Here is a 25115-nt window from a genome sequence, read left to right as displayed (position 1 = left end):
TAGGTCTACACCTTCTCAGAAGCCAATAGTTTTCCAGGTTTAATGATTAAGTTGAGCCTCTTACGTGTGGACCAGGCCAGTATTGCTTCAAGGTTCAAAGTGAGCTTCTCTAGCAGTTCCTCGTGTCACCCCTAGAGGGAACCAGCTCTCTCCTGCTGTGGGTTAAGGTCACTCCAATCTGACTCTGGGGGGGTGGGGGGCAGGGGGGCAGAAAGACAGAAACAAAGAGCAGAGACAGAGAAAGACAAAGAGATGAGAGCTATCCAGATCTGTGACCTGGAATTTTTGTAAGTCGTATTGGATATGAATTTATGCCTCAGGAGCCCATGGGCTAAACTGAAGCAGCCACATATCAAGTGACATCTGGATTCCCCCGGAGGGAGAACGGCTCAACCCTCACCCCTCAGAAGTAATATCTCCATTCATCTTCCTTCTGGTCAATTTCCCGCATCTGGAAGAATCCAGAAGTAGATTCTTGATAAAATGCAGCTCAGGATGGCTGGATTATCAGCAAATCTCACTGTGTCCTTCAGCCAGGGCTTAGAGAGACTTGGGTCATGGGGCTGACTGACACAAGATTCTCTCGAGGACAACAGGTGCTCTGGACCAGGAGAGCCTCCCCCACTACACTCAGCAGAGAGAAAAGTAACTCGAGGCGCTGGGAAATAAGGTCAGAGGTCAGCAGCCTGGTGAGCTGCAGCGTTCTGTGTAGTATGAGGGGAAGGAGAAACACTGAATTAACTTCCAACGTTTAAAAGTCAAGATGTCTGGACTTCCGTGATGGCACAGTGGTTAAGAATCCGCCTGCCAATGCAGGGGACACGGATTCGATCCCTGATCCGGGAAGATCCCACATGCCGCGGAGCAACTAAGCCCTTGTGCCACAACTACTGAGCCTGCACTCTAGAGCCCACGAGCCACAACTACTGAGCCTGCCAGCCACAACTACTGAGCCCGCGAGCCTAGAGCCCGTGTTCCTCAACAAGAGAAGCCACTGCAATGAGAAGCCCGCGTGCAGCAACGAAGACCCAATGCAGCCCAAAATAAATAAATAAATAAAATCAAGAGGTCTCACCTAAAAAGCTGGCTGTTTGGTTTCTTGTAACAAGTTGGTAGCTCTGGCCACACTGGATTCACATTTCCTCCTGGAGCCGGTCAGTGGAGAGGAGGGGCTTCCCCATGTAGAGGGGCCCAGGCTCTGCATTTCACCCTGTCTCACACAGCGCCCTAACTCCAGGCGGGAGAGCTCAGGAGCAGACGCCTCCACGCCCGTGTCCGAAGGTTTGCCCTGTGGCAGAAATGACATTTCAGGAGTGCATTGGAGTGTGTGACCCCTGGACTAAGGTCACACCTAGTTCATCCCAGAGCTGTCTGGCCAGAGCCAGGCAGCCTCCCGCAGGGCCTGGGCAAGGACGGAAGAGGCCCGCGCTGCTTCATGCCCAGGTGGTCCGCACTGCTTCATGCCCAGGTGGCCGGTCTGCTCCGAGGGGGTGGGTGAAGTTTCTATCCAGACAACCCCTGCAGGTGACAAGATTCGTCCTCAGTTCATTCTAGTCCTGCCTGAGGCCGGGAAGAGCCAGGAGGCTCTGTGTGCAGGAGGCTCCGGAGCAGGCCCTCCGCCTGCCCTGCCCAGCGCGGGGCGAGCACACCCTGGGCTGAGGGAGCGCAGCAGCCTGCAGGGCCTGGACCCCACCAGTCCTCGACTGGGCCCGGCCCTAACAAAACAGCAGAAGGGAGTCCTGGAAAAGCAGCATGGCACAAATAAGAAGCGCAAGGAGGGCCACCTGCGGGAGACCCGGCCGGAGGCAGCTGGCAGGCCCTAGGGGCCTCGTGTGCCGTAGGGGCATGGACGGAGCAGCGTTTCTTTGTTAGGCGCTTGAGGAAAGCCTGCTCTGGAGTGTGGCCTCCAGGGAAGGAAGTCCGTCTCCAGAAACAGCAGCATTGTCCCTTCACAGTGGCATCGCTAGCGCCTGGGGGCCATGCTCTGCTGTGTCCCGGGCCAGAGCTCTGGACGCCCCTGACCTCTGCTAGAATGGTCAGGCCTTCTTCCTTTCCCTGGGAGAGGTGCCCACGTGGGCACATTTACATCACTCAGGCAGCAGGAAGGTCGTTTGCCTTTAGAAACGTGGCTTTGCGTCGCACTGGAGGCTAAAGGCTGAGCCACCAGCCAGGAGACAGGATGGGGTGGTGTGGGGACCTGGGGGCAGCCGCTCACGGCACGTGGCTGCCACACACACACTGCCTTTGTGGCCAGCTGAGTGCCACAGCTGTTGAACTGTGGTTCTGCGGTAGGAAGGAAACCCCCGGTGCCAGCGGAGGAGCGCGCACGGCCAGAAAGATCCCTGCAGGAGGCTGGCTGTTGCCTGCTCACCAGAGAGGAGCGTTGGCAGGAAGTCTCTTCTGACCAGGGTGCAAAAGTGGCTTCTCCCTCGGGGCCTGCCACTTTTTACCACTAGGGGTCAGTGGTTAGCAAAAAATGTTTTCCTCCTATGATTTTAATGTTTCCCTGTGAAATTGTTATTTTAATAATACTGTATACAAATTCTGTCCTAACCTTTCATCCTCCCAACAAAAACTGTCCGTGAGGTGCCGGAGTGCCTGTCATTTACCGAATCCGTTCTGGTCTCCCTCGGCAAGCCCCAGCCCACAGTGCCACTAAGACAAAGCTTATTCCCGACAGAGGTCGCCCCGGACACAGGTTTCCGGGCACAGGGAAATGGACAAACCCGTTCTTGTGAAGTCGCATGGCTTTTCTCAGACTTGGACTAACAATCTCTAAAGAAATACACTAAAATGTCCATCACATTGGCCTAGAGAGTTGAGTCATTTTGTTTTCTTCTTTACATTTCTGTTTGCCAAGTTTTCTACTTTTATAACCCAGGGTGGTGGGGAGCTCCAGTTTTCTCCTCCTCCCTGCCAACCCCTTGGATATTCCCATTGTCCTGTCCTCAGTCTGAAGTCTTTGGTCTTTAAACAAGGGTTACCTTTGTGTTTGGATCACCAATTTTAAAAGTCAGGTGGCCCAGGTGAAATGGTCATTTCTTTAGTCTCTTGCAGTGACTGTCACTATTAACTCTGAACCAAAGGTACAAACTATATGGTGCAATTCCGTTCACTGAGCCCCTCCCTGATGCACTCATGGAGCCTCCCCCTGCGCCCACCCCAGTTCTAGCCCTGAAGCGGAGAGGCCAGCTCTGCCTTCACAGTGCTGTCGGGGGTCTGTTGTGAGAGACGGGCAAAAGCCGGAAGGAGGTCAGGACCGAGGGCACACAGGGCACCGCTCCTGGCCCAGGGGACCCAAATGTGTTATTCAGCTGATTCCCCTACTCCACAAAGTTCTACCATTATTATTTATGTAATATTTTTAAAACTGATTCTTTTTATTTACTAAAAGACATAGGTTTGAAAGTGAAATCGCTAATGTCCTTACCATAAATGGAAAACCCATACCACTACTACCAATAAATAAAAATAAATGCAATGAACAGCAATATGATTAAAATCTAGCTATATACTGTTGCCCACTCCCTCTTTTTTTTTTTTCCTGGAAAGAGGAAGAACATGCTTCCATCTTTTTCATTTTCTTTTTTTTTTTTATTGGGGTATAGATTTTTACACTCCCTCTTTATTAAAAGGGAAGATTAGCAAGGATTGAAGACATGCTAAAAACTTAATGTCACAAATTGAGACTTGCCCCTAGAGCAATTTAAAGACCTTCAAGGGGATTTTATAAAGGAATGGCCTTCTCACTGTTTGATTCAGCATTACTTAATGCCATGGCCTGCTACTGTCTAAGATCATTTTGCATTCAACCTAACAATCTCGTGTACCAGAGTGGTATTCATCTCATCTGTATCAGTCAGGGTCCTGGTGGAGATTTAATGAAAGTTCAAAGTCACAGGCACAATTCACAGGAACATATACAAGAGACGGTGAAGCATCCGGAGGCTAGGAACAGAGGGGAGCCATTAGTTACCACCCCTGAGGCTGAAAAGGCAAGAGGAAGAAGTCACGATCCTGGGAAAGCTGGAGCTCCAGGGGAGAAGCCGCCAGGGGGTCTAGGGTCAGAGACACAACTGGTATCAGAAAAACAGCAGGCAGTGAGGAGGGAAAATATACACCTCGACCTTTCTCTCCTCCCAGCCTCTACAGTGCCTCCCATTGGTGGACCCTAACCGGAGGCAAATGGCAAGCAAGCCTGGGAGATGCAGTCCATGGGGTTAGCCTCTCGGGACACAGAGCAGCGCAGGAAAGGATGCGGGAGGTGGAGCAAACAATCAACACAGTGTCCCTGGGAAACACTGCTGCCCAGCCTACACGAGAGGCACACACACAAACCAGCCTGAAGCAGGGGTGGGGCAAGGACAGAGCGCAAAGTCTGGGAAGGAGGGCAGGGGGCAAGGTCTAACGTGCTTGCTCTCTGGCCTGCAGTTTCCGTGAGCATCAACAACCTGTACCCGGGCTGTGAGAATGTGAGCGTCAGGAGCCGCAGCATGATGTTCGAGCCGGGCCTCACCAAGGGAATGCTAGAGGTGTTCGGGGCCCCGTCCCACCACCCGCACTGCCCCGCCGATGACCAGTCCACAAAGGCCATCGACATCCAGAACGCCTACTTGAACGGTATGGCTCTCCCGCCCCAAATGGGAAGGACCTCGAGTTTCCCCCCAGGGAGCCTGGCCCAGCGGGCATCCATCACAGCCGCACAAAGGATGGAAGAAGGGCCAGCGCAGAGCTATGTGGGGAGTGACCCAGGACTGAAGCATGGCTGGTTAACACCCCCAAAAAGTAAAACTAAACCCCCTGGTGTCCCTGGCAAAGCACTGGGCACACAGAGGTGCTTAATAAATGACTTGAGTAAATTAGTACATTTTTTAAAGTACTGCTGAACTTCCACTTGGATGGGAAATCTCATAAAATACGGTCCCACTAGCATTTTGATGTTCCCGAGTTTGAAACCCAAGTGCTGCTCCCCCGGAGCTCCCAGGGCCCCCAGCTGGGCCCAAGGCACTGGAACACAAGCCTCGTTGAGACACGGTCCGGAGCAGGGATAGAGCAGTTTCTCTGAGGCTAAGTTCCCACAGCTGTGAGGATTTTACCAGCTCATGTTTATTAAAGGTCCTTGTATAATGTCTAGCAGAGAGAGGCTCTCAAAAAGTGGAAATTGGGAGCATCTTCGTGAAGGCCCTTTTATTATACTAAACCCAGTGAAAAATAGAATACTCAGGGTGTTTACCTAAAGCAGTGGTTCTTAGACTCCAGCGTGCGCACAAATCCCCTGGAGGGCATGTGAAAACACAGACTTGCCAGCCCGCCCTCGAGCGTCTGATTCAGCCCATCTGGGGAGTTTCTTGGTAATGCTGCTGCTGGGACCAGGGACCCTAATAAAATAGAATTGAAGTCCGTGTGCATTCTGCTCTCTTAAAAGCTGAGTGTTCTCTGAGCTCCCTGGAGCAGAGCTGGCCCCGCAGCATAGGGAGAGCAGAAGTGTGCCCTCAGCACCCATCACCCCTACCCTCATCCCTCGACCTCCCCTGGCCTTATCCCCGTCCCACGTCTGGCTCCTAATGCTCCCCAAGCTCAAAGGGCCTATTTCTGTGTTCCAGAACTATTCACACTAAGGCCTTAACTGCCAGACTTAGAGGCCCATGCTCCCCAGGAGCGCCTGTGCTCTAGAAAAGCCCTATGGATCTTCCAAAATGACTCTCGACTGCAAAATTTCTGGCACGGGATAAGCACCAAGGGGAAAAATTAGGGAAAGGGAGGCTGAAATCCTATAACATAAGTGGTCCTGCCTGGCTTCCCAGAGGCCAGTGGGTGACCTGGTGGGATGTGGCAGCGTAGAGGTGGCTGTGTCCATGTGTCTGGACAGTCGTTAGGAGGTTCCGGGTGCCTAGGAACTCCAGGTCAGAATCTCACCCATGACACTTGCGGGAAAAGCAGCCGCCCCCAGAGCTCCTGTGTGGGAGAGTGGGAGAGTAGCTGCCCCCCTACCCACACCCACAGCCTTCCTCCCCCCGCCCCTTCTGCTGCCTCCCCAGCAGAGGTGGCCTCTTGGACCCAATCTCCGCACGGTTCCTCTTACATCCTTCCTGTGCAAAGCTGCTCATCAATGACTGCATCTTACACCTATGCACGGCAGGCTGCTCCCTTCTGAGCGACCAAAACAGGTCTCTCACTCACCTGTGGAAGGTGAATTTAGTCACCATTTAACCAAAATTAAGGTTACATTTCATAGTGAATATACCAATACTTGGGGGTGAAAAACAAAATATATGTGTCCACGTACACCTTTCCATGTATGCTTATAGGCATGCATATACACACACGTGTGTGGGGTGTTACGTGTGTGTGTGTGTGTGTACCACTCTGCGGTATTATAAGTAGATGTGCTAGAGATAGAGATACAGATACAATAATGAAGGCATTAAGGAAAATGGATAAGCAGATACAGATATAAGTAGGTTTATGGATATAGATATTGTAAAAGGCATGGATGTAAAAACAGACATAGACATAAGAAATAGGGAAATGTAAATATTCCATATGTAGATCTATACTTAAATAGATGCATAAATAAATAGATGAATGCTATGAATGTCACTGTCCCTACCGGTCATCCCTAAAGTGCTGAGAAAAACTGTGATTGAAATTTGGTGGTGGTGTTTCACAATCATAATCTTTCTTTTTCTTTTTCTCTGTAGGCGTTGGCGATTTCAGTGTGTGGGAGTTCTCTGGAAATCCTGTATACTTCTGCTGTTATGACTATTTTGCTGCAAATGATCCCACGTCCATCCATGTTGTCGTTTTCAGTCTAGAAGAACCCTACGAGATCCAGCTGAATCAAGTGATTTTCTGGCTCAGTTTTCTGAAGTCTCTTGTCCCGGTTGAAGAGCCCATAGGTAAGCCGAGGAGGAGGGCGTGCCCTTCCTGTCGGTCTCGCACCCTGGTCATGCCCGGATCCGACAGCTTGTGGCCAACAGCTGCGGGAACCCTTGTTCCTCCTTCCTATCAGGAGATTTCCACTCTAGAAGTTTCCTAGGGCTCAGCTGTTTGTTTTGTTCTGCAAGGAGTTGTTTCATGATTGCATATTTCTGCCACAAAGACTCAATTCTGAGCAATTCCTTGAGAGCCATTTCTCGCTTTCTTTCTACATTTTAGGGCTGTAGTCATATTTGTTAGGTGCAAAGTGGAATACCTCCTTTGACAGCTACTGTGCCTTACCTAATGGGTACATAATTAATAGAATGAACTCTCCTTCGTTCTGTAGTTCCATCAAAAATGAAAGAAAAGGAACCATGATAACTGAATGCATTATCTTAGCCTTATCCCTAGAGGAAAAGACAGCATGGACAGACTTATTTTGTTCTTTTCATACAAAAAAAGAAGCAGCCTTCCCTGATGAAATGCAAACCTCAGCAGTCATTTTTTTTTGAAAAGCTTACAATAATAAAATAAATTGGGCTAATTCCCCTCAGGGTACCTCCAATTTTGCCTCTTTCTTTCTCATTGTTTTTCATGTTTTCGTTTTAAACACGCCCATAAGTGAGAGGCTCTCTGCCTGTGTGAACTGCAGGAGTCTCCCTTCTGAGCCATTTCTGTGCTGGTGCTGCATTCAGCGGGCTTGCTCTGGTCTTATAAAGGGTGTCCCCCTGGTCAGAGGTTAGATCTCTCCTCACCATGCAAACAAGGCCTATTTGGAGGAAGATCTGAGAAGCTGCCTTATGCCCTGTGGTCGCTTCTAGTTCACTTCAGAGCAATCTTCCTGGAGGCCCAGGAAATAGGCTCATTCCATTCTGGGCCAGGCCTAGGCCTTCCAGAGGTCACTCCTAGCAGCAGGCCTGGGGCCCTCAGGTCTGCGGGCAAAGTTGCATGTCCGCCTGGCGAGACGGCCCAGGCCTCAGGCAGAGCACCCAACCTCACCTGGGCAGGATGGAGGACCCACCTGTGAAACGGTTTGCTCTCTGCCCTCAGCCTTTGGTGGCAAGCTGAAGAACCCACTCCGAGTTGTCCTGGTGGCCACCCACGCCGACATCATGAACATTCCTCGTCTAGCTGGAGGCGAGTTCGGATATGACAAAGACACCTCGTTGCTGAAAGAGGTCAGGAACAGGTAAGTCGGCTGCTGCATCTTCAGGGGTGATACAGCCAAAGTCATGTGACCCAGAGAAAGGAATTAAAGAACTGAAAGGCCTCTTTGGCTTGGTCGAATTTTTTTTACCAAAGCCACAAATACACATAATAACAAATCAAACAGAAGTAAAGGGCACATAATAAAAATCAGCGGCCTTCTCACTTCTGTCCTCACCCCCGAGTACCACTGCCCAGAGGTAACTCCTTTTAGTTGTTTTATGTATTTTTTTTCAGCTCTAGGGAGGAATAATTGACAAGTGAAATTGTAAGATATTTAAATTGTATGAAGTGGTGATTTGATGTATGTATACAATGTGAAAGGATTCTCTCCATCTCGTTAATTAACACATCCGTCACCTCACCCATTTAACTTTTTTTTTTTTTTTTTTGGTGAGAACATCCATCAGTATTCCTCAAAATGTAAGTTGCAACCTGCTAGTGGATCATGAAATTCATTTAGGAGGTCTGGAGTGGAGTGGAGGGGAGAAGGATGTGATGGAAAATATCAGAGTGCATTTTGTGTCAAGTATTTTTGGAAAACATTTTTTTCACTTATAAATATGGATGTGCACAGAATCACAATGTAAAAGTATCTATTTTTACTTAGTGTCTATCCCCAAAAAAGTTTGAACCTGCATTTCTGTTTAATATGCTAGTAATTTGAATTCTTGGTTTATCAACTGACAACACTTCTCTGTTATCTTCCTGATGTGAAAAATAGGGCTTCTACTAATATTTTAGATCTAAGGTGTTATTTCATACTCATCCCTCTGTTCTCACTCCATCAACCTGCAGCAGCATCTCTTCTCCTGCCTTGTAAAGTGAGTGCATTAGGCCTCCCCTTTCCTGCGTCGGCGGAAGCTGTTTCCCCCGTTTTGTGGAAGCTGGGGCGCCTGTCTGCACCTGGAGCAGGCGGTGTCCCCAGGCCTCCACCCCAGGGTGACATTACATAGTCCAGCCAACAGCAGGTGCGGGGTGTCCCTGCAAGGCCACCAGAACTTCCTTGCCTCCCACCAGCCTTTTGGGCCAGCAGGAGCCTGGCCCTCTGTGGAAACACCCGGTGAGACTGCGTCACTCTGAGGCGGTCACTGCTCTTCCCTTAGGTTTGGGAACGATCTTCACATTTCAAATAAGCTGTTTGTTCTGGATGCCGGGGCTTCTGGGTCTAAGGACATGAAGGTACTTCGAAATCACCTGCAAGAAATACGGAGCCAGATTGTTTCGGTGAGTATACCTGGGGAGGGCTAGACCCAACCTTCCCCCGGACCATCCAGTGACCCGGGAGTTGGGCCTCTTTGTGTGGCCCTCTGGGTTTGGTCTGGTTTTCATGGGACCCAGCACGCGGTGTCTGCGTGGCCATGTTTTTATCCTGTTACCCTGGGGTAAGGAAGGAAGAGTAGAGAAACAAGGAGATGGCCTTGAGATGAAGCGTTGTTATGGACAAGGTTAGAGTGTATGAAATTCTGACAGTTTTGGTTGTTTGTTTAAAAGTAAAATTGTTTGTTAGAAATTACAAAAGCAATTCAAAAGTGACTTATTGTGAAATATTTGGGAAATGCAGAAAAGTAGAAGAACAGTCACCAACAAAATTCACTGAAGAGCATAAAATAATAGCTGTCCAAATGGAATGAGATGGTGTTCTTGGATGGCAAGATTTTATTACTAAGTGTTTCATTTTCCCAAGTTATATAAACTTTATACAGTTCCAGTTAGCATCTGAATGGGATTGAGGAGATTGGGTTTTTGTCTTAAAATTTCAATAGAAGAATAAATGAAACATGTTATAAAGGCTCTGTAATCAATAAACCAATAAATAACTGGAATAGATTAGTGAGTGTTGAAGTAAATCAGAACATCTGCAGAAATTTAATAGAGGACATAGATGTTATTTAAATTTAATGGGGAAAATGTTTATTTAATCAATGATCTGGCACAACTGGCTATTTGCCTAGAAGGAAACTAGGTTGAACTCCTGCTCACTACGTAGCCCAAAAATAGACTGTAGGCAGATTAAAGCTTTTAAATGTAAAAAATAAAGCAATATCTTGATGGAAATGCAAGATAATTTATGTTTAAAATAACTTAGGAGTGCTTTGAGAAACCTTTTAAGCCAAGATAGAAAACCTCAGAAGTTTTCAAAGAAAATACACCAACATTTTGTCAAATACATTTGACAACATAGAAGCTTTTTCTGGCAAATAAATTCCGTAAACAAAGTTAAAAGGTGAGATAGATTGGGAAAAAAATATTCTCAATGCCCCTGGCATATAAAAGGTTGCTATCCATAATATTCAAAAAGCTGTCTGAAATGGGTAAGAAATGGGCAAATATCCCAATAGAAAAATCCTAAAAAAAAATGCTCCGGGAACTGTTCCTGCTTCTAAGCTCGAGTGTAACAGGGAGGACATGGCTCTCGCTCCCCTGCCTGGCAGGTGCCGTCTTTAGTTATAACTCACCGTTTGCCTGATAGAAGTGCCGTGCTTACAATACCAGGCTCCAGTTCTAGGCATGCTTTTGGAACTTTCAGGAACCCTCTCCTCCCTCGTGAAGCTTGACCCTCGCTTTCTAAAGGGGGCTACACTACAGCAGAGTCAGTGGGCAGGGGGTAAGCCTGGAGGGCCTTGGAGAACCTGGTCACGGAAACCAGTGGGTGGCGATTGGGAACAGTGGTCTGTGACCGGCTCAGCACCTGCTCACCAGGTGGGATGAGGGCCTGTGCTCCCTGAAGAGTCTTGAGCTGGGGTGTGGCTTCACATGATGTCTGCTTCACCTCCTGCGCACCCCCAACTCCTGCGGTCAGGCAGATGAAGCTCACCAAACAAACTGCCTTTATCCCTGGGAATATTGTTCGTTGAATAGGGAGTGGAATGTAGGGGGTGTAAAAGATGAGATTCGAGAAGGGACTGCCTGATTAATGATGCAGTGCCGTGTATGGCTCATGGGGTTTTTAATTAGGAAAGTGTGCTGATTATGAGTCTGTAACACAGACTGATTTATTTAACCAAGTTAAGAGATTAAAAACTCATTTCAAGGGCTTCCCTGGTGGCGCAGTGGTTGAGAATCTGCCTGCTAATGCAGGGGACGTGGGTTCGAGCCCTGGTCTGGGAAGATCCCACATGCCGCGGAGCAACTAAGCCCATGCGCCACAATTGCTGAGCCTGCGCGTCTGGAGCCTGTGCTCTGCGACAAGGGAGGCCGCGATAGTGAGAGGCCCGCGCACCGCGATGAAGAGTGGCCCCCGCTCGCCGCAACTAGAGGAAGCCCTCACACAGAAACGAAGACCCAACACAGCCATAAATAAATAAATAAAATTAAAAAAAAAAAAACCTCATTTCAAGCCAATTACCAAGAATTAATCAAATTTGAAACATTTCAACAGTAATCCCCATGAATACCTAATTTACTGGTAAAAAGCCATTTAATAATGATAATGATACTTACTCTCTTTTCCTGTCTCTTTGTTCATAAAGTGGCCATCACCTGGCTGAAACCCTCACTCCAAGAGAGGGAGGGAGGAAAACATTAGGAGTTAGTGAACGTTAGTTAATTGAGTCCACAATTTCAAAGCCATTTTTTGTGAAGCCTTGCCATCTATTTAAAACGAGCAGTGAAAATGAAAGCCTCTATAAAATTTTATATTTGTTAAATACATTCTGCCTAAAGGCAACACTGAAAAAACAAAACTGCCCCAGTACTTACCCAAAAAGCACTGGTGCATCCAAAGAATTACATGCAACAGTGCATATGTGAGCGGCATCGTTTTATCCCAGCTCCTCCTGAGTCCCCACAGCTGTGCGTTGACCTGCCTGTTCTGCATGTTCTAGGTCTGCCCTCCAATGACTCACCTGTGTGAGAAAATCATCTCCACGCTGCCCTCCTGGAGGAAGCTCAACGGACCCAACCAGCTGATGTCATTGCAGCAGTTTGTGTACGACGTGCAGGACCAGCTGAACCCCCTGGCCAGCGAGGCGGACCTCCGGCACATCGCCCAGCAGCTCCACAGTGCCGGCGAGGTGAGGGCTCCAGCCCTGGCAAGGGTCTGGGCGGGGGCCCTGGGATGCATTTCCAGTGTTTGAAGGTGGGATGAGCCGCAGAGGCCGAGTGGCAACTGCCCACTACCCATGATGTTTCCAGACGTGTGACTATCACAGGAAGCCTCGAGTGATTCCCCGAACTGCGGTTCTTTGCTCTCCTGTTCACCTTAAGAGCTGTTGTTTTGTCTTGCTTTGGTTGGTTTGTTTTCCGGCTTCTCTTAGTTTGGGAGCACAGTTCCTGCTACACTGGGTGACTGGGCCTCTCCTCTCTCTCCCCGGGGCAGCTGAAGCTTAGCTGTGATTCCTGCAGCCTTCAGGATGGCTGCTCTCCATGGAGTGTATCAGCTCCAAACAGACCTCTTGGGCTCACAGACAATCAAGAAATAGTAGTGACGTATCTTCAGGGAGAGAGCATCTGGAGACACTAAGACACGGCAAGCAGTGATCCCCAGAAATGACCAAGAAATAGGAATCTCTCTTCCTGGTTCAGCTCTGGGGTGCAGTTTGGGAACCCTGTTCTAATTGCTTCGTATGCTGCCTTTCCCTCTCAAGGGCGCATAGCCTTCACATTCTTCCTTCATGTGAAATCAGGAGACAGTGTAAGCTAGTATGGGCCAAGAACAGTTCTAAATATGAAAAACCAGAAGCAGTTCCAGGAATTTTACAAACCAGAAGCTTCCCTGCCCAGTCTCACGTGCCATGTGGAGCCCTTGGCCATGGATTACATAGGTTTGAAATTCTACTTGAATCAAGAAGCCAGTGACCCTAAAAACTAGAGCCTCAAGCAGTGATTGTGTCAGTCTTTGAATTCCAGTGAAACTACAGGCTAATCTACTGGCCCCTCCAGCAGTACTTTATCTTTTTTTTTTTTGGTAACATCTTCATTGGAGTATAATTGCTTTACAATGGTGTGTTAGTTTCTGCTTTATAACAAAGTGAATCAGCTATATGTATACATATATCCCCATATCCCCTCCCTCTTGCATCTCCCTCCCACCCTCCCTAACCCACCCCTCTAGGTGGTCACAAAGCACGGAGCTGATCTCCTTGTGCTATGCGGCTGCTTCCCACTAGCTAACTATTTTACATTTGGTAGTGTATATATGTCAATGCCACTCTCTCACTTCTTCCCAGTTTACCCTTCCCCCTCCCCATGTCCTCAGGTCCATTCTCTATGTCTGCGTCTTTATTCCTGTCCTGCCACTAGGTTCTTCAGAACCATTTTCTTTTTTTTTTTAGATTCCATATATGTGTGTTAGCATACGGTATTTGTTTTTCTCTTTCTGACTTACTTCACTCTGTATGACAGACTCTAGGTCCATCCACCTCACTACAAATAACTCAATTTCGTTTCTTTTTATGGCTGAGTAATATTCCATTTTATATACGTGCCACATCTTCTTTATCCATTCATCTGTCTATGGACATTTAGGTTGCTCCCATGTCCTGGCTATTGTAAATAGAGCTGCAATGAACATTGTGGTACATGACTCTTTTTGAATTATGGTTTTCTCAAGGTATATGCCCAGTAGTGGGATTCCTGGGTCATGTGGTAGTTCTATTTTTAGTTTTTTAAGGAACCTCCATACTGTTCTCCATAGTGGTTGTATCAATTTACATTCCCACCAACGGTGCAAGAGGGTTCCCTTTTCTCCACACCCTCTCCAGCATTTATTGTTTGTAGATTTTTTGATCATGGCCATTCTGACTGGTGTGAGGTGATACCTCATTGTAGTTTTGATTTGCATTTCTCTAATGATTAGTGATGTTGAGCATTCTTCCATGTGTTTGTTGGCTGTCTGTATATCTTCTTTGGAGAAATGTCTATTTAAGTCTTCTGCCCATTTTTGGATTGGGTTGTTTGTTTTTTTGATATTGAGCTGCATGAGCTGCTTTTACATTTTGGAGATTAATCCTTTGTCAGTTGCTTCATTTGCAAATATTCTCTCCCATTCTAAGGGTTGTCTTTTCGTCTTGTTTATGTTTTCCTTTGCTGTGCAAAAGCTTTGAAGTTTCATTAGGTCCCATTTGTTTATTATTGTTTTTATTGCCATTGCTCTAGGAGGTGTGTCAAAAGGTTCTTGCTGTGATTTATGTCATACAGTGTTCTGCCTATGTTTTCTTCTAAGAGTTTGATAGTGTCTGGCCTTACATTTAGGTGTTTAATCCATTTTGAGTTTATTTTTGTGTATGGTGTTAGGTAGTGTTCTAATTTCATTCTTTTACATGCAGCTGTCCAGTTTTCCCAACACCACTTATTGAAGAGGCTGTCTTTTCTCCATTATATATTCTTGCCTCCTTTATCAAAAATAAGGTGACCATATGTGCGTGGGTTTATCTCTGGCCTTTCTATCCTATTCCATTGATCTATATTTCTGTTTTTGTGCCAGTACCATACTGTCTTGATTACTGTAGCTTTGTAGTATAGTCTGAAGTCAGGGAGCCTGATTCCTCCAGCCCTGTTTTTCTTTCTCAAGATTGCATTGGCTATTCAGGGTCTTTTGTGTTTCCAAAGAAATTGTGAAATTTTTGTTCTAGTTCTGTGAAAAATGCCATTGGTAGTTTGATAGGGATTGCATTGAATCTGTAGATTGCTTTGGGTAGTATAGTCATTTTCACAATGTTGATTCTTCCAATCAAAAAACATGGTATATCTCTCCATCTGTTTGTATCATCTTTTTTCTTTCATCAGTGTCTTATAGTTTTCTGCATACAGGTCTTTTGTCTCCTTAGGTAGGTTTATTCCTAGGTATTTCATTCATTAGTATATAGGAATGCAAGAGATTTCTGTTCATTAATTTTGTATCCTGCTACTTTACCAAATTCATTGATTAGCTCTAGTAGTTTTCTGGTAGCATCTTTAGGATTCTCTGTGTATAGCGTCATGTCATCTGCAAACAGTGACAGCTTTGCTTCTTCTTTTCTGTCTCGGATTCCTTTTACTTATTTTTCTTCTCTGATTCCTGTGGCTAAAACTTCCAAAACTATGTTGAATAATAGTGGGGAGAGTGGACAACCTTGTCTTGTTCCTGATCTTAGAGGAAATGGTTTCAATTTTTCACCATTGAGAACAATGTTGGCTGTGGGTTTGTCATATATGGCCTTTATTATGTTGAGCTAAGTTCCCTCTGTGCCTACTTTCTGAAGGGTTTTTATCATAAATGGGTGTTGAATTTTGTCACAAGCTTTTTCTGCATCTGCTGAGATGATCATATGGTTTTTCTCCTTCAGTTTGTTAATATGGTTTGGGTTTTCTCCTTCAGTTTGTTAATATAGTTTATCACATTGATTGATTTGCGTATATTGAAGAATCCTTGCATTCCTGGGGTAAACCCCACTGGATCATGGTGTATGATCCTTTTAATGTGCTCTTGGCTTCTCTTTGCTAGTATTTTGTTGAGGATTTTTGCATCTATGTTCATCAGTGATATTGGCCTGTAGTTTTCTTTCTTTGTGACATCTTTGTCTGGTTTTGGTATCAGGTTGGTGGTGGCCTCATAGAATCAATTTGGGAGTGTTCCTCCCTCTGCTATATTTTGGAAGAGTTTGAGAAAGATAGGTGTTAGCTCTTGTCTAAATGTTTGATAGAATTCACCTGTGAAGCCATCTGGTCCTGGGCTTTTGTTTGTTGGAAGATTTTTAATCACAGTCTCAATTTCAGTGCTTGTGATTGGTCTCTTCATATTTTCTATTTCTTCCTGGTTCAGTCTTGGAAGGTTTTGCTTTTCTAAGAATTTGTCCATTTATTCCAGGTTGTCCATTTTATTGGCATAGAGTTGCTTGTAGTAATCTCTCATGATCCTTTGTATTTCTGCAGTGTCAGTTGTTACTTCTCCTTCTTCATTTCTAATTCTATTGATTTGAGTCTTCTCTTTTTTCTTGATGAGTCTGCCTAATGGTTTATCAATTTTGTTTATCTTCTCGAAGAACCAGCTTTTAGTTTTATTGATCTTTGGTATCGTTTCCTTCATTTCTTTTTCATTTATTTCTGATCTGATCTTTATGATCTCTTTCCTTCTGCTAAATTTGGGTTTTTTTGTTCTTCTTTCTCTAATTGCTTTAGGTGTAAGGTTAGCTTGTTAATTTAAGATGTTTCTTGTTCCTTGAGGTAGTATTGTATTGCTATAAACCTCCCTCTTAGAACCGCTTTTTTTTTTTTGACATTTCTTTTTTTTTTTTTTTAAGAAATTCACGTTCTTTTTATTTATTTATTTATTTATTTATGACTGTGTTGAGTCTTCGTTTCTGTGCGAGGGCTTTCTCTAGTTGCGGCAAGTGGGGACCACTCTTCATCGCGGTGCGCGGGCCTCTCACCATCGTGGCCTCTCTTGTTGCAGAGCACAGGCTCCAGACGCGCAGGCTCAGTAATTGTGGCTCACGGGCCCAGTTGCTCCGTGGCATGTGGGATCTTCCCAGACCAGGGCTCGAACCCGTGTCCCCTGCATTGGCAGGCAGATTCTCAACCACTGCACCACCAGGGAAGCCCTTAGAACCGCTTTTGCTGCATCCCATAGGTTTTGGGTCATCCTGTTTTCATTGTCATTTGTTTCTAGGTATTTTTTGATTTCCTCTTTGATTTCTTCAGTGATCTCTTCGTTATTTAGTAGTGTATTGTTTATCCTCCATGTGTTTGTATTCTTTACAGCTTTTTTCCTGTAATTGATATCTACTCTCATAGCATTGTGGTCAGAAAAGATACTTGATATGATTTCAATTTTCTTAAATTTACCAAGGCTTGATTTGTGACCTAAGATGATCTATCCTGGAGAATGTTCCATGAGCACTTGAGAAGAAAGTGTATTCTTTTGTTTTTGGATGGAATGTCCTATAAATATCAATTAAGTCCATCTTGTTTAATGTATCATTTAAAGCTGTGTTTCCTTATTTATTTTCATTTTGGATGATCTGTCCATTGGTGAAAGTGGGGTGTTAAAGTCCCCTACTATGATAGTGTTATTGTCGATTTTCCCTTTTATGGCTGTTAACATTTGCCTTATGTATTGAGGTGCTCCTATGTTAGGTGCATAAATATTTACAGTTGTTATATCTTCTTCTTGGATTGATCCCTGGATCATTATGTAGTGTCCTTCTTTGTCTCTTGAAATAGTCTTTATATTAAAGTCTCTTTTGTCTGATATGAGAATTGCTACTCCAGCTTTCTTTTGATTTCCATTTGCATGGAATATCTTTTTCCATTCCCTCACTTTCAGTCTGTATGTGTCACTAGATCTGAAGTGGGTCTCTTGTAGATAGCATATATACAGGTCTTGTTTTTGTATCCATTCAGCCAGTCTTTGTCTTTCGGTTGGACCATTTAATCCATTTACATTTAAGGTAATTATCGATATGTATTTTCCTATAACCATTTTCTTAATTGTTTTGGGTTTGCTATTGTAGGCCTTTTCCTTCTCTTATGTTTCCTGCCTAGAGAAGTTCCTTTAGCATTTGTTGTAAAGCTGGTTTGGTGGTGCTGAATTCTCTTAGCTTTTGCTTGTCTGTAAAGGTTTTAATTTCTCTGTCGAATCTGAATGAGATCCTTGCTGGGTAGAGTAATCTTGGTTGTAGGTTTTTCCCTTTCATCACTTTAAATATGTTCTGCCACTCCCTCTGGCTTACAGAGTTTCTGCTGAAAGATCAGCTATTAACCTTTTGGGGATTCCCTTGTATGTTAATAGTTGCTTTTCCCATTCTGCTTTTAATATTTTTTCTTTGTATTTAATTTTTGATAGTTTTATTAGTATGTGTCTTGTCATGTTTCTCCTTGGATTTATCCTGTATGGGACTCTCTGTGCTTCCTGGACTTGACTGACTACTTCCTTTTTCATATTAGGGAATTTTTCAACTATAATCTCTTCAAATATTTTCTCAGTCCCTTTCTTTTTCTCTTCTTTTTCTGGGACCACTATACTTTGAATGTTGGTGCGTTTAATGTTGTCCCAGAGGTCTCTGAGTCTGTCCTCAATTCTTTTCATTCTTTTTTCTTTATTCTGCTCTGTGGTAGTTATTTCCAGTATTTTATCTTCCAGGTCACTTATCCGTTCTTCTGCCTCAGTTATTCTGCTATTGATTCCTTCTAGAGAATTTTTAATTTCATTTATTGTGTTGTTCATCACTGTTTGTTTGCTCTTTAGTTCTTCCAGTTCCTTGTTAAACGTTTCTTGAATTTTCTCCATTCTATTTCCAAGATTTTGGATCATCTTTACTGTCATTACTCTGAATCCTTTTTCAGGTAGACTGCCTATTTCCTCTTCATTTGTTTGATCTGGTGGATTTTTACCTTGCTCCTTCATCTGCTGTGTGTTTCTCTGTCTTCTCATTTTGCTTAACTTACTGTGTGTAGGGTCTCCTTTTCGCAGTCTGCAGGTTTGTAGTCCCTATTGTTTTTGGTGTCTGCCCCCAGTGCCTAAGGTTGGTTCAGTGGGTTGTGTAGGCTTCCTGGTGGAGGGGACTAGTGTCTGTGTTCTGGTGGATGAGGCTGGATCTTGTCTTTCTGGTGGGCAGGACCGTGTCCAGTGGTATGTTTTGGAGTAACTGTGACCTTATTATGATTTTAGGCAGTCTCTCTGCTAATGTGTGGGTTTATGTTCCTGTCTTGCTAGTTGTTTGGCCTAAGGTGTCCAGCACTGGAGCTTGCTGGTCATTGAGTGGAGCTGGGTCTTAGCGTTGAGATGGAGATCTCTGGGAGAGCTTTCGCCATTTGATATTACATGGAGCCAGGAGGTCTCTGGTGGACCAATGTCCTGAACACGGCTCCCCCACCTCAGAGGCACAGGCCAGACACCCGGCCCAGAGCACCAAGTCAGCCACATGGCTCAGAAGAAAAGGGACAAAAAAAGAAAGAATGGGAGGAAGGGAGGGAGGGAGGGAGGAAGGAAGGAAAATAAAGTTATTAAAATAAAAAAATTATTAAAAATTTTTTTAAAAATTTAAGTAATATTAAAAAAAAAGAAAGAAGAGAGCAACCAAAAAATCAAATCCACCAATGATAACAAGTGCTAAAAACTATACTAAAAAAGGAAAAAACAGACGGAACCCTAGGACAAATGGTAAAAGCAAAACTATACAGACAAAATCACCCAAAGAAGCATACACATACACACTCACAAAAAGAGAAAAAGGAAAAATATATATATATATCTATATATATATTAAAAAAGTAAGAGAGCAACCAAATCAATAAATAAATCTACCAATGATAATAAACTCTAAATACTAAACTACAATAAACACAAAACCAAAAAAAATTGGATGCAGAAAGCAAACCCCAAGTCCACAGTTGCTCCCAAAGTCCACTGCCTCAATTTTGGGATGGTTTGTTTTCTATTCAGGTATTCCAGAGATGCAGGGCACATCAAGTTGATTGTGGAGATTTAATCCGCTGCTCCTGAGGTTGCTGGGAGAGATTTCCCTTTCTCTTCTTTGTTCGCACAGCTCCTGGGGTTCAGCTTTGGGTTTGGCCTCGCCTCTGCATGTAGGTCGCCTGAGGGCGTCTCTTCTTCGCTCAGACAGGATGGGGTTAAAGTAGCAGCTGATTAGGGTGCTCTGGCTCACTCAGGCCAGGGGGAAGGAGGGGTACAGAATGTGAGGCGAGCCTGTGGTGGGCAGAGGCTGGTGTGACGTTGCAACAGCCTGAGGCGTGCCGTGTGTTCTCCCAGGGAAGTTGTCCCTGGATCATGGGACCCTGGCGGTGGCGGGCTGCACAGGCTCCCAGGAGGGGAGGTGTGGATAGTGACCTGTGCTCGCACACAGGCTTCTTGCTGGCTGCAGCAGCAGCCTTAGCATCTCATGCCTGTCTCTCTGGTGTCCAGGCAGATAGCCGCAGCTTGCTCCCATCTCTGGAGCTCGTTTAGGCGGTGCTCTGAATCCCCTCTCCTCGTGCATCCCGAAACAATGGTCTCTTGACTCTTAGGCAGGTCCAGACTTTTTCCCGGACTCCCTCCCGGCTAGCTGTGGTGCACTGGCCCCCTTCAGGCTGTGTTCACTCAGCCAACCCCAGTCCTCTCCCTGGGGTCTGACCTCCGAAGCCCGAGCCTCAGCTCCCAGCCCCGACCCGTCCTGGCGGGTGAGCAGACAAGCCTCTCGGGCTGGTGAGTGCTGGTCGGCACCAATCCTCTGTGCGGGAATCTCTCTGCTTTGCCCTCTGCACCCCTGTTGCTGCGCTCTCCTCCGTGGCTCCGAAGCTTCCCCCCCAACCCCCACCCCCACCCCCACCCCCTGTCACCACCAGTGAAGGGGCTTCCTAGTGTGTGGAAACTTTTCCTCCTTCACAGCTCCCTCCCACTGGTGCAGTTCCCATCCCTATTCTTTTGTCTCTGTTTTTTCTTTTTTCTTTTGTCCTACCCAGGTACATGGGGAGTTTCTTGCCTTTTGGGAAGTCTGAAGTCTTCTACCAGCGTTCAGTAGGTGTTCTGTAGGAGTTGTTCCACATGTAGGTGTATTTCTGATGTATTTGTGGGGAGGAGGGTAAGCTCCATGTCTTACTCCTCCACCATCTTGAAGGTCTCTCCAGCAGTACTTTAAATGATTGAATCCAAGGGTGGGGATAAGCAAGGGACCAAACCTAACATTGTAATATAGTGCTAGATATAAAAATATATATTGTCACCATAATAATAAACTCACTCTTTTTAATACAGTATTCTCTTGCCTTGTGGCATTTGCCAGCAATTTTCTAGCTCATAGCAATTAATCCACATTATTTGACACGACATCCCTCCTTGCCCTTGAGACTTTAATAGGTAAGTGAAGGCAGAATAAAAAAGAAGGGAAATCTAAATCAGGCGGCCCCCATTCTCATTGGCCCCCAGCCCCTCCTCCAGTACTATTCCTGCCCTCTAATAAGTAACCTAAGGATCTTATTCAGATTTCATCAGTTGTCCTGTCTTTTTTCGGCTCAGGATCCCACACTGCACTCAGTCATCTGTCTCCTTAGTCTCCTCCAATACGGCACAGTTTATCAGTCTGTCTTTTGTGACCCTGAGGAGATAGTTGTGTCTAGGACTGAACTGCAGGCAGTATTCCACCAAATGCCTTATCAAAAATTAAGTAGCTACTGCTCCACATTCCAGAAATGTACACTCTAAGTCTCAATTTTGAACAGAATCATATCTACAGGGCATCTCAAAGATTTAAACCAGACTGTGGGGAGAAAAGTACTTCTGGTGCAAACAGGTCCAGGGTCTCAGCCTCCACGTGAGAATGGAGTCCACCTTGGATCACCGTTCTTTGTAGAACTAGCCCAGAATAGGGAGGGAAGGGAGGGAGGGTTAAGTGTTCAGTAAAGGGGAAAGTTGCTTCTATTTTTTGTCACTTTTTTTTTTCTTTCTGACTTCTGCTTTTTAAAGAAATGAATGTGACAGGAAAAGCTTAAGTCCCTTTTGGCCACCTCTCGCCACCTTCCTCTCTCACCACTCCAGGGCCAACCACTGTCATGGTAGCGTATCTTTCTAGACCCTTTTTATATGTATGTGTGTTAAAAATTTACCTAACAGTCTAATATTGTAACATTCTGAATCTTTTTTGAAAAATTTCAATCATTCAGAGAAGTTGGAAGACTAGTACAATATCTCCTCATATCCTCGACACCTAATTTAACCAGTTGTTTACATTTTGCTACATTTGCTTTATCTCTTTCTCTTCTATTTATTTATTTGCTTTGCAAACATCATGACCTTTCACCCCTAAATATTTAGCTTGTACCTCCTAAAGAGAAAGACATTCTCCCACATAACCACAATATAATTAATTATCACTTCCTGGAAACATAACATTGATATAATACTACTGTTGAATTTATAGTCCTCATTCAAGTGTTTGCCACTTGTCCCAGTAATTTCATTTATAGCTAATTTTATTCATTTGTGTATTTATTTGGGGATTCAGAATCCAGTCAAAAATCACCCATTGCATTTGGCTACCCTCTCTCTCTCTCTTTCTGTCTTTTATTACATTGACCTTTTATAAGGGTCAAAGGTAGTTTTTTCAGAATCTCCCTTATGACATTGCCAAGCTGGTTTTTTGCCTCAGTATTGATTTTTGAGATCTGTCCATATGAATGTGCTGAGTCATTCCTTACAATATCTGCACAGATTTCATCCCTGCTCAGGCCCTTTAGTGCTCTGAGCAGCTGAAGCATCTGGCCGTTTATGTTCCTATGTGTGACTTCCCGTTGTCCCCTCTGGCAGATCAACATCATGCAGAGTGAAACCGTCCAGGACGTGCTGCTCCTAGACCCCCGCTGGCTCTGCACCAACGTTCTGGGGAAGCTGCTCTCCGTCGAGACCCCACGGGCCCTGCACCATTACCGGGGCCGCTACACCATGGAGGACGTCCAGCGCCTGGTGCCCGACAGCGACGTGGAGGAGCTGCTGCAGATTCTAGATGCCATGGATATCTGCGCCCGGGACCTGAGCAGCGGTACCATGGTGGACATCCCCGCCCTGATCAAGACTGACAACCTGCACCGGTCCTGGACGGATGAGGAGGACGAGGTGCGGGTCTACGGTGGCGTGCGCATCGTCCCCGTGGAGCACCTCACGCCCTTCCCGTGCGGCATCTTTCACAAGGTGCAGGTGAACCTGTGCAGGTGGATCCACCAGCAGAGCGCGGAGGGAGACGCGGACATCCGCCTGTGGGTGAACGGCTGCAAGATTGCCAACCGTGGGGCCGAGCTGCTGGTGCTCCTGGTCAACCACGGCCAGGGCATCGAGGTCCAGGTGCGCGGTCTGGAGACGGAAAAGATCAAGTGCTGCCTCCTGCTGGACTCGGTGTGCAGCACCATCGAGAATGTCATGGCCACCACGCTGCCCGGGCTGCTGACGGTGAAGCACTACCTGAGCCCCCAGCAGCTGAGAGAGCACCACGAGCCCGTCATGATCTACCAGCCGCGAGACTTCTTCCGGGCACAGACCCTCAAGGAGACCTCGCTGACTAACACCATGGGCGGGTACAAGGAGAGCTTCAGCAGCATCATGTGCTTCGGCTGTCACGACGTCTATTCACAGGCCAGCCTGGGCATGGACATCCATGCGTCAGATCTGAACCTCCTGACGCGGAGGAAACTCAGTCGCCTGCTGGACCCACCCGATCCCATGGGGAAGGACTGGTGCCTTCTCGCCATGAACTTGGGTCTCCCCGACCTTGTGGCAAAGTACAACACCAATAACGGGTCTCCCAAGGAGTTCCTCCCGAGCCCGGTCCACGCCCTGCTCCGGGAATGGACCTCCTACCCCGAGAGCACGGTCGGCATCCTCATGTCCAAACTGAGGGAGCTGGGGCGCCGGGATGCGGCGGACTTCCTACTGAAGGCGTCCTCTGTGTTCAAAATCAACCTCGACAGCAACGGCCAGGAGGCCTACGCCTCAAGCTGCAACAGTGGCACATCTTATAATTCCATTAGCTCGGTCGTGTCCCGGTGAGGGCAGCCTTTGGCTTGGGCAGGGTCTCTTCCAACTACAGAGGCAAGGGGAACACAGCCCATCTTTCCCACTGGAGATTCTGGCGCGTCCCTTCCTACGCCCACATCCTGAAGGACGCCACCCTCCCTTCCGCTTCACCTATTTCTCTGCTACTACCTCCCTCCTCTCACACATTGCGTCGTGTGTGAATGGTCTTTCTAGTTTAAGAGCAGACCCTATCCTTTCCTTTGGCCATTTGAAAAGCTAGCCTCCCTCCATCTCTCATCCTCTAGTACCTTGCTTCTTACTGATAATTTTACTGGAATTCCTAACTTTTCAATGAAATTTTTTTAAAGTATTATATTGATTGTCCTTTTTAAAGAAAGTGGACATTTATCCAAAATGTGTATTTCTTATACTCTTTTCTTTGTTATACCATGTCCTCAGCTTATCTCTTTTATATTTGTAGGAAAAACTCCCATGTAAGGAATCCCACTGTATGATTTATAAACAGACAATATGTGAGTGCCTTTTGCAGAAGAGGGTGTGTTTGAAATCATCCAAGTCAGCCCGGAGCTGTCGCGAAAGAAACGCTCCCTCTCTGTCTCTTGCTGTATGCTGATCATCGCCAGAGGTGCTTCACCCGAGGTTTTTTTGTTTTTGTTTTTTTGTTTTTTTTGGCAATTTTTGTGTTTCCTTTGACAAGGAAAGGGGAGAAAGAAACCTCCTCTAGAGCAATTTCATGGCCAGTGTTGTTGCTACGATAAGACATGTTTGTGTTTGCTTTTGTTTCAACGTCAGTGTGAACATCCACGTGGAACCTGCAGACTGTCACGCTTCATCATCCCCTGTCATCTCAGGTAGAAGGCTGACACTGTTGTAGGGAGCCAAGACCTGTGTGAGAATTCAGAAGACCCCCGACTCATGATTTGTGGCAGTTTGTTGTCATTTGTGCATAGCAGATGGTTCTCCATATTTAGATCCTGGTTTGATAACTTCCTGTACTTGAAGTCTCAAAAAGAAAATAAAGGAAGCAAGTTTTCTTGCAGTGATTTTAAATTGTGATAGAGTTTTAAATCGAAATAAGGGAACATGTCCTAATTCTTCTGTCCTGAGAAGCATGTAATTTTAATGTTATATCATATGTATATATATATATGCAGTATGTATATACATATATATTAATACAGGTATTTTTACTTAATCTATAAGATATAGTAAAAAAAGGTCTTCTTTTCTTTTTAGTTCTTTTTTTTCTTTTCCTTTTTTTTTTTTTTAATAAATAAACTGTTGCTTGTTGCATTAGTTTGTTGGTGTTTAATTCAAAAGGGATTCTTTTTCTTTGTTTTGTTTTCATTTGCCAGTACCCCACCTCATGGGACAAACCAGTCCAGAAAGTGATTAAACCTAAACTCTCAGGGGTGGAAATCAACCCAGTTTATTAGGTGCTTAATTATTACTAAAGTTGGGAATGGTGTGGGGAAGCAGAAAGAGCTCAGGTGATTTCACATGTATTTCTTTTATTTATTTATTTTTATTTTTATTTATTTTTGGC

At 45.6% G+C, this 25115-nt stretch overlaps 1 protein-coding gene across 8 annotated transcripts in view; it reads left to right on the top strand.

The window, feature by feature from the left end:
- Nucleotides 1-24612, top strand: part of DAPK1 (death associated protein kinase 1) — a 212205-nt gene extending 187593 nt beyond the window's left edge. For 7 of the 8 annotated variants that reach the window (XM_059924486.1, XM_059924487.1, XM_059924488.1 and 4 more), the window contains 7 exons: nt 4432-4620; nt 6702-6899; nt 7972-8110; nt 9234-9354; nt 11955-12143; nt 22349-23577; nt 24030-24612. In XM_059924486.1, coding sequence (XP_059780469.1) covers nt 4432-4620; nt 6702-6899; nt 7972-8110; nt 9234-9354; nt 11955-12143; nt 22349-23577; nt 24030-24063 — 2099 coding nt within the window. In that variant the 3' untranslated portion in view covers nt 24064-24612. The other variant, XM_059924489.1, reaches the window with a different exon arrangement.
- The last annotated feature ends 503 nt before the right edge of the window (nt 24613-25115 follow it).

The sequence above is a fragment of the Balaenoptera ricei genome, chromosome 6 (genome assembly GCF_028023285.1).
Source record: "Balaenoptera ricei isolate mBalRic1 chromosome 6, mBalRic1.hap2, whole genome shotgun sequence".
Classification (NCBI taxonomy): domain Eukaryota; kingdom Metazoa; phylum Chordata; class Mammalia; order Artiodactyla; family Balaenopteridae; genus Balaenoptera; species Balaenoptera ricei.
The sequence above is the reverse complement of the archived record's forward strand: the minus strand, read 5'-3'. Positions and strand labels throughout refer to the sequence as shown.